Source organism: Cryptomeria japonica, chromosome 4 (genome assembly GCF_030272615.1).
Source record: "Cryptomeria japonica chromosome 4, Sugi_1.0, whole genome shotgun sequence".
Classification (NCBI taxonomy): Eukaryota; Viridiplantae; Streptophyta; class Pinopsida; order Cupressales; family Cupressaceae; genus Cryptomeria; species Cryptomeria japonica.
In genome coordinates this window covers 127,031,473-127,041,381 of record NC_081408.1, presented here as the reverse complement: position 1 = coordinate 127,041,381, position 9,909 = coordinate 127,031,473, and the positions used below count along the sequence as shown (strand labels likewise).

The 9,909-nt window shown below is 33.8% G+C and overlaps 1 protein-coding gene across 1 annotated transcript; it reads right to left on the bottom strand.

Moving 5' to 3' along the window:
- Window positions 1-7,025: 7,025 nt before the first annotated feature.
- LOC131074152 (cytochrome P450 76T24-like) lies at window positions 7,026-8,628 on the bottom strand. The gene is made up of 2 exons (XM_059218651.1): window positions 7,741-8,628; window positions 7,026-7,658 (listed from the first exon to the last, which is right to left on the bottom strand). Exons 1-2 carry the CDS (start codon window positions 8,620-8,622, stop codon window positions 7,026-7,028), a joined length of 1,515 nt encoding a protein of 504 aa, XP_059074634.1. The 5' UTR covers window positions 8,623-8,628.
- Window positions 8,629-9,909: the final 1,281 nt, after the last annotated feature.

Below are 9,909 nucleotides of genomic sequence, written 5' to 3'. Positions count from 1 at the left end.
ATTGGGATTAGAAAGATAACTCATGGAGCACAAAATCATGAACCATCTGAATTGAAGATACACATGAACATCACAAACACTATCCCAAATATACAACTCAAGATATAATCATTCTGGAGTACAACAGATCAAATACCAGAACACTACAAAATTGAAACATTGAAAAACTAATCCTCATATTGGAATCCATAACTTGATCAAATCATCACATAGCATCATTAAACCAACACAAAATCAACTAGAGATACTTCATTACTGAAATTACAAATCCGCACAAGGGCATTTGCAACATACCGGCCAAACCAACTCTTTTGCAATATCGAAACACATGAATACAAGAATATGTTGACATCAATGACAACAACATATCCCAGCAACAACAATATCCAACAATCTCACCCTTTGGAATTGATGAAAACATGTGAATGTGAAAAAAAATCAATACAAAGAAATAAATCAACCCCAACAATCTCCCCCTGAGATCATGCACACAAAGCCTGAAAGATAAGGCAGTTTTTCACATGCTTCTCTCCCCCTTTGACAACAATGTCAAATACATATACAAATCATTATTCTCTCCCCTTTACTAGATAATCTCTCCCACAAAAATAAACCTTTGAACCACACACTGACTACTCCCCAAAGAAACAACACCAACTCATCAATCTGGAAGACTACGAATTCCACTGAATTGATGCATCTCAATGCATCTAGTTCTCAATAGGAGGGGTTTAGACCCCTAACTTATTTCTTAGATATAAAAATGTATCTACAGGTAAAGGCTTAGTAAAAATATCTGCAATATAATCCTTTGTAGATACATATTCCAACTTGACTTCTTCCTCATTGACTTTCTCCCTCAAGAAGTAATACTTAATTGATATATGATTTGTTTTAGAACTCCATACCGAATTCTTGGAAATAGTAATAGCACTTGAATTATCACAATATATAACATTAGGCTTATCATAAACGATTCTAATGTCCTTCAACTTCTGCTTCATCTAAACTACCTAAGTATAGTTGCTAGCAACAACAATGTATTCAACTTCTGCATTAGATAGAGAAATAACATATTGCTTCTTACTTTCCAAAGAAACCAACTTATTTCCCCAAAAGAATTCTCCACCGGTAGTTCTCTTTCGGTCATTGACAACACCTACCCAATCAACATCAATATAAGCACATAACATGAAATAATCATTCTTTGGATATCACAAACTATAGTCAACTATCCCCTTCAATTTTATGAAAATCCTCTTCACAATAGTCACATAACTTTCTTTAGGATCAACCTAAATTATTGCAAAAAGACAAAGCATGCATAATATTTGGTCTAGTTTGAGTCAAATATAGCAATCCACCAACCATAGATCTATACAAGGTCTAATTAACTTTCGGAGATTCATCATGCTTAGACAACTTGCATCTAGTCACCATAGGTGTTCCAATAGATTTAGAGTCATCTAACCCAAACTTCTTCAACAATTTGTTCACATACTTAGATTGAGAAATGAAAATTCCTTTACCAGTCTGTGTAATATGCAATCCTAAGAAGAATTTCATCTCACCTATCATAGACATCTCAAACTCTTTTTGCATATCATCAGCAAACTTCATACTCAAATCATCATCTTCTAACAAAATAATACCATCAACAAAAACTTCAACAATCAAAATGTTATCATTATCAAGCTTAAAGTATAAATTACTATCAACAATACCTTTACAAAATCCCAACTTCATCAAATACCTATCCAATCTAGCATACCAAGCTCTAGGGGCTTGTTTAAGTCCATACCATGTCTTCTTCATTTGATAATGAAAATCCATCCGATTGCTCAATGTAGACTTCCTCTTCCAAATCATCATTCAAAAAGGTTGACTTCACATCCATCTGACTTCACATCCATTTGATATACCTTGAAATTCTTATAAGCATCATATGTAAGAAGTAATCTAACAACTTCAATTCTAGATACCAAAGAAAAATTCTCCTCATAATCGATTCCTCCATTTGTGAGCATCCTTTACATACAAATATTGTTTTGTTTCTAACCACTTCACTGGCTTCATTCAATTTATTTTTGAACACCTATTTTGTACCAATCACATTCTTGTCTTTTGGTTTCGGAACAAGCTCCCATGTGTTGGTCTCCTCAATCTAATTAAACTATTCTTCCATTGATTTTATCTAATTCTCATCTTTACAAGCTTCAAAAACATCTTTAGGTTCAATCTCGGAAGTCAAACATATCTCTTCAATATCAATCCGTCTCCTAGTCATCACACCTTTATTTTTGTCACTAATAATCTGATTTTCTAAGTGATTTAATCTCACATACTTCAGAGTCTTCTAAATATTCTGATTCTTAGGTTCTTGAACTTCTTCACCAACAACAACAATAGTTGGATTAAACTTATCTACTGGATCATTCTACTTTAGGTTCTGAATATGCACTTTCTTTGAAATTGTAGTGTCATAAAATTGCGACCCTTGCAATTTTTGACCATGTTAGGGTCTTCACATTGGTGAATCAAATCCCCAAGCATGATCGGAGACCCGAGACTTTTTGAATCCCCAAAACTGCACTTTTTCCGCACTCTGCACTTCCTAAACTTGCTTCTTGTTCTAAGACAAGGGCAGGATAGGGGCATGGAACCCCTGTCCCCCTAGGACAAGAGCATGGTGCCCCTATCCTTTACCTATCTTGGGGCATCTTCTTTCAAACTATGCATTGAAATTTGTACTTAAAGCGGGAGAACTTCCCCTGTGTCGGCCTATGACGAAAAATCAGTCTGTTAACCCTAATTGTCGAATATATATGTCGTATTTTCCCTCTCATTTGCATAAGTGGGAGAAGGTGAAAATTGGCATAAGTTTGAATACATAAGATCACACATTAAAGCATTCAAGCATTGAGCGTTCTCAAGTCTCCCTTCAAGGATAGGTGTTGTATTCAAGTCAAGTATTCAAGCATTCAAGAGGAGATCCCTTTCAACATTCAATTCCATACAAGAAAATCTACCTACATTTCTATCACAACCCCCCTTGAAGTGAATTACATTTCAATATTTCATTTACATTTACTTGCAAGTACTTTCTTTCATCATTTGGTTAATTCCAAAACTGGGGTTTGACCTGAAGGCAAACCCCCAATCCCAACCCCTTTTCCTCTCTTTTCTATGTGTAGGTTGTAGGTGCGCAACTGTATTTGTAGATTTGAATTCCATTTACAGAGGCGGAAAAACCCTTTTTGTTTCACGGATTTTTTGGAGGACTATGTGCACTTTCAACACGGTCTCAACAAATTTTCCTCAAATTTGCAGGGAAGCTTCATCTTGACATATTATAGCCAGATCAAGGTACACAGCTTCATCCCATCCTTCTATTTCAAGTTATAATCAAATCTTTACTACTTTTACACTTGGTATCAAAACACATAATTCAATCATTTTCCATTCTAAAAGAGGGGATAGCTTGTCATTTCTACCTCATTATCAATTCATTTAGTATTCAATCTCTCTCCCTAGAGATTGGATCTAGTGAGTTCCCCCCCTCTTTTAAGTGTAATGTGTGTGAGGTGATTGAAGGGAAATCCGCAGTGAAACTTTCATCTCTCCTTGGAGGGAAGAAAAGCTTTCCTCTTGATCTCTCCATCATTCACTTTTCCCCACATTCCATTTTGGTGAACTCAACGTCTTACATGCTTTATTCTGAAAATCATTGCTTTTTTTCATTTACAAGTTTAATTTTTCTGCAAACTTAGTGGTTAATTCAATAAAAACTCTAGTTTTTAAAATTGAAATTGAACTTGTGTTTTCTAAAAATTGTTGCTATTGTCTTAGATCTAAAAATTGCTTTGTTTGTCAAATTCAATTTCTTCATTGTCTTGTTCAATTTGCAAATCAAATTCAATAAACTAAGAGGTTAATTGTCAAAACCCTAATTTTCAAAAATCATCTTGAAATTGTACAAAAAATTGAATTTCCATTTAATTTTTAGATTTGTGACTATTTTCAAACTTATCCTCTTTCCTAAAATTCAAAATTTTAATTTCCCTCCTTTTTCAAAATTCAAAATTTCAAAAATTAAGTGGTTACGTCCTAAAACCCTAATTTTCAAATTTAATTGGATTTTGTGTCAATTTCAATCAATTTCAATCAACTTCAGTCTTCTAAACATTTTTCAAGGTGTCCCTATCCATCATGGTGAATCTTACTAGCTTGTCTGCCACATAGTTTCCCTCATGCCCACGTGGCAGGAGCTAGCATCATCGAGAGTAGGAAGGTGAGCACAACACTTGGCAATGAGAGAGTTAGTCTTCCAATCTAGTTTAGCCACCTCAGTAAGCATCATAATAGCATTGCGAGAGTCAACTTCCACAATGGTTCATCTTAGATCCTTCTCCCATAGAACAAGTAATCCATGAAACACTACAGCCACTTTAGCCACACTAGAGGTTTGGACACCAAATTTTTCCACATAGGCAAGGATTAATTTTTCACGCGAGTCTTTGATCACACCACCCCCTCTCACCCAAACCGGGTTATCAAGGGAAGACCTGTCGAAATTTAGCTTTGGCCAGCCAATGTCAAGGGGGGTTCCTTTGTGAGATGATATGTTAATCTAAGTTTAAAAAAAAAATTAGTATGGTTTTTGCCTTGGTCCTTCAGATGAGAATTTTTGTTGAGAAATCCTAGTAAAATCAAGCATGGAAATGAAATATTCATTTATTTGTCTAATTACAATGTACAATTCAAAGCATATGATCATTTCAACCCAAAATGTGTATGAAATTTTCTCAATATTTATTATTGGTTTTTTAAATATTCAAGAATCACATAGAGATTGTGATTGGTTTGCTTGGGCCCCATTTAGCATGCATAAAATACTATTATTCAACTTTACACCATCATGCACACCTGTACCAACATGGTAAATCATACAAATATGGGACTTTACTGGCAAAATGACCCATGAAATATTAGAATCTTTGTCTTCGTATGGTTTTTAATAGAATTTTAGATGTATGAAAGGAAAAGGGAAAAATATTTCTTGAACATAAAACAAAACTATTAGGTGATTCACCAAGAGAGTTATTAGTACCATAATTTGAATAAACCTTATTATCTCAAAGAGAATAGTTCCATGAGAAAGGGGCATATGATCATGTGTAACTATTTTTAAATTGAAAAAATGTACAATTTAAGAATCACAATGAAAAAAATCAATGTTTTTGTGCAACTAGAAAATAACATTACAGAAGAATTTAATGCAAAATAGGCTCAGCAATGAGAGAGATTTATAAATATATAATTTTTCTCTTATTACAAGTGTGAGGGGCTTATTGGCAAGGTTATAAAGAGTTTAATATACTGAATTAGAGAAACATCACATGTTAGTTTGAAAGCCTAAAAATATATATTTTTCTTCTACTAATTGTATCTAAGAACCATTCCATTACACACACACACACACACACACACACACACACACACACACACACTTATTTCTTAGATTAATCATTCATCAATTGTGGATATTAGGTCAATATTAGTCATATAAAAGTGCTTTAACAAGATGGAAAATAGGGAATGGATAAATCCTACAAAAAAAGTTGCTTGGGAACTTATGGATGCTTGAAAGGCCTTTCTAGGAGCTAGAACTCATAATCTTATTGAATTCAAAATAGGCACTATTCCTCACTTCCATCAACTTAATGACAACTATATTTTTATGCTTTAGAAGGCCCCCTTGTAGGATTTAGTAGCTAAATAAATGAGTCCCACACTTAGCAATAGTAATTAAGGATTCATGAACTATAATGATATCCCTATCAAAAGATGACACCATTGCTATTGATGGTTTAAAACTAGCTAATGGTATAGCAAAGAAATGGCTTCTATATTGACCTTCATAGAGCTTTGCAAGTAGTTGGTATGAGATCATCACACTTTATTATTAAATACTCTTCAAAGGCTATAAGAAACCACTACAAACACCAACCTATTTACATGATCGGTAGTGTATTATCATAAACTAGTTAAACTAACAAGAATAATAAAATGTGAGACACTACCATGTGTATCACTTGAAGATTAATGATTTTGTAAGATATTCATTTGCACATGCCTTGATAAGGAGTGGGGATTTCAATCTACTAACCTAACAATATCAACCAATGATGCAATATCATGAATAGTCACTTGGACAAATCCTCAAACCATTCATGGTCCATTGATTTGGAAGACCATCAAAGGACATATAGAGATTGGATGCCTTGGTAAATTAATTTGAACTCCATAAAAAATGAAAGGCTTCTAAAGTTGTGAATCATTGAAGAGAGACAAGCAACACCAATACTTTAGAACCAAAGAATGTGATAAAATAAAAAGGGAGACTGCAAACAAAGTAGGATCAAATGAAGAAGATCATGACCTAAAGGTTGTTCAATAGAGAGCATAGGTCTACACTATTAATTAAAGTGCACTTAAATGTTCAAATTTGAATTTAAATAACACTCATAGATTGAAAAAAATTAAAAGAGTAGATAGATTCAATGATTTCAATGTAAACAATAGAAGATAACAATGATGCCAAGTTCATAAGAAGTGATCATGAAATAACATTAAATATATTAACCATATGCAATATGAATTACACGTGTTTTTATTATATATTGTATTGAGTCATTTCATTTATAACTTTTAATATATTACTTAAAATTGTAATCTATGATCAACATATTCATTACACCTCCCTAAAAATATACTATGTTAAATCAAAATAATTTATTATGAATATATTAAAAAACTAAAAACTTTTAATAAAAATATTTTTATTTAATATTAAGTAGTTGATAATATCAAACTAAATAGAATAGATAGTACCATATACCTAAGGCAGGAACTAATAATGCCTTAATGCATAGCAAGAAGTACATAACCTACACTTCAATGATAAGATGCAATACATGATGTGAGGATAACTAGTATATATGATGTGGGAGATGTGAGGAGAACTAGTATATATGATGTGGGAGACGTGGCTTGGGTATTGCATTCAACTTTGCAGCCTTCTTTAAAGAAAGTCCACACTCGTCGCTCATGTCCAAATCTTCACACTTGATTCCATCGGGAAGTATCCATTCAAACGAGTGAAGTAAAGAAGCCACAGTGAAATGAACTATGCGGCTTGCCAGTGGAAGCCCAGGACAGATTCTTCTCCCAGCTCCGAATGGAATTAGCTCAAAGTTTTGTCCCCCGTATTCTATCTTGCTATTCTCCACCTCCAAAAATCTCTCTGGCATAAATTCCGAAGCATTCTTCCAGACAGAAGGGTCCCTCCCAATAGCCCAAGCGTTCACCATCACCTGGCTATGTTTGGGTATCACAAATCCCCCAATCTCACAGGAGCTTTCGGCTTTGTGGGGAACCAGCAGAGGACCGGACGGGTACAATCGGAGTATTTCCTTCACAGCTGCATGGAGATAAGGCAGACGATCTATGTCAGATTCTTCCACTTTCCGGTTGCAACCAACCACTTCATCCAGTTCTTGTCGGAGCCTTTTTAATTTCTGTGGATTGCGAATGAGTTCTGCCATTGCCCATTCTATTGATATAGTGCTCGACTCAGTACCCGCTACAAATAGTTCCTGAAACAAGAGAGCACATTTAGAGATTGTGCAAAAAAGCATAGATTGATAAACCTTTATTTTGTAAATTTTGAGTACTCACAGATATGAAGGCTCGAATACCAACGATAGTGAAATCTTCAGTTCTGAAATCCAGTAGAACATCCAGAAAGTCCTTCTCGGAGTTGTCACGTTTAGCGCTTAGCCTCCTCTGTATGAACATATCGCAGAAGTCATACATGGCCTTCAAATGCGTGGTCATATCACGGGACACGCCCTGGGGATCGAGGAACCGGAGAAAAGGAAAACAGTCTACCAAATTGAGCTTTCCAGAGACCTCCATCATATCCGAGACGGTATCTTTGATGCCCGCAGAAGAAGATGGATTGCGCGGATCGAAAACGCTTGTGCTGAAGAACATGTTGCCCAACACATTCAGAGTCGTGCAGAACGCCGTCTTCCCGATATCCACAACGTTTCCCTTCTCCTCGAAAATGAGTCGAATCATGCCGAATATTTGGTCTCTTCTGAGGTGTTGCAGAGCGTCTAGCCTTTTGGGGCTGAAAAGCTCAACAGTTGCAATACGTCGGAGATGGCGCCAGTAAGGCCCGTATTCGCCAAACACTAGCGAGGACTTGTCGTGGGAAAGGGTTTTGAATGCTTCTATCACCATCCGCCCAGCAAGGACATTGTCATGCGTTTTGAGGACTTCTTTTGCCATAGCAGGAGAGGAGACTACCACTGTAGTTTTCATGCCGAGATGGAGAGTCATGAGTGGGCCGTATTGCAGAGAAAGGGCATGCAGAGATTCATGTGGCCTTTTCCCCAGCTGGAAGATGTTTCCCACAATAGGCCAAGCAGGAGGTCCGGGGGGAAGAGAAGGCCTTGCCCTTGTACTCTCCCTTCTCCATACGAGGAAGACTAATAAGAGTGAACCAACAGTGGGAAGGAGCAGAGGATACCAAGAAAGCAGTGGAGAATCCATATCAGCTGCAAACAAGGCTATCTTTGTTTGGTTTGGTTTTCCAGTGGAGTATGCACTGTATTTTATAGAGTGCAACGTTGGGAGTGGACTCCATATGAATAGGCAGTATGCTGTGATTTAGGGTAAGAGCACGGTTTAAACGAATTCTTAGGCTCCATGTAAATAAATAGCCCGTATGGCGTGTTTTATGTTGAGAGCATGTTTTGAATGGAATCTTTGAAAAATGGTGAGATAATATTATTATAAAATGTTAAAAATAATACTAATGAAGTTGAGTGATTTTAAATGATGTTATATTTAAATGATCTAAAATCAATTTTATATCAAAATAAATAATTTAAAATTTATTTTGTAAATTATGATAATATTTATTAATGAAAATAAAATTAAAATATTAATTCTGCATTATTTAGTTATTGTTTTGTCTTATCACATATCTACGTTTTTCACAAGCTAAATCAGCTTATATATTTCTAAAGGAATGGAATCACTCTTATTTATATGTTATATTGTAAAAAATTAATTCGACATCATAATAAATAATTTAAAAATATTTTATAAATAGGGATTGTTATTGTTAATGAAAATAAAATTAAGATACTAGCTTTACATTATTTAACTATTATTTTGTCTCATGAGACATCTACATTTTTCACAAGTTAAGTCAAGCTTATATATTTCTAAAGAAATGGAATCCCTCTTATTTATATATTAAATTATAATAAATAATTTTCACATCAAAACAAATAATTTAAAAATATTTTGTACTTTCTTTTGCACATTATAATGAATTAATGATATCAGATTTCCACAATCCATAATTTATAATCTTAAACTTTTGGATTAGATTATACATTTTAATGAAGAAATATTATTATTAAATCTTAAAAATGGTTTATTTTTTTATTAATGAAATTGAGTGATTTTAAATGAGGTTATATATTATATTATATAAAATCAATTCCACATTAAAATAAAATATAAAAATATATTTTGTGAATAGTGATGTTATTTATTAATAGAAATAAAATTAAAATATATTTTTTACATTATTTAGCTATTGTTTTGTCTCATTACATATCTATGTTTTTCACAAGTTAAATCAAGCTTATATATTTCTAAAGGAATGGAACTCCTCTTATATATATATTATATTTAAAAAAGTCAATTCTACATCAAAATAAATAATTTAAAAATATTTTGTACATGTAGATGTTATTAATAATAGAAATAAAATTAAAATACTAAGTTTATGTTATTTAACTATTATTTTGTCTCATCACACAT

What these genes read in the sequence shown, in the direction of transcription:
- LOC131074152 (XM_059218651.1), bottom strand. Translation starts at nt 8,622, where the DNA reads ATGGATTCTCCACTGCTTTCTTGGTATCCTCTGCTCCTTCCCACTGTT. An exon ending in GTATTCGAGCCTTCATATCT is followed by an intron (nt 7,659 to 7,740) that starts GTGAGTACTCAA and finishes CTCTTGTTTCAG; the next exon opens with GAACTATTTGTAGCGGGTAC.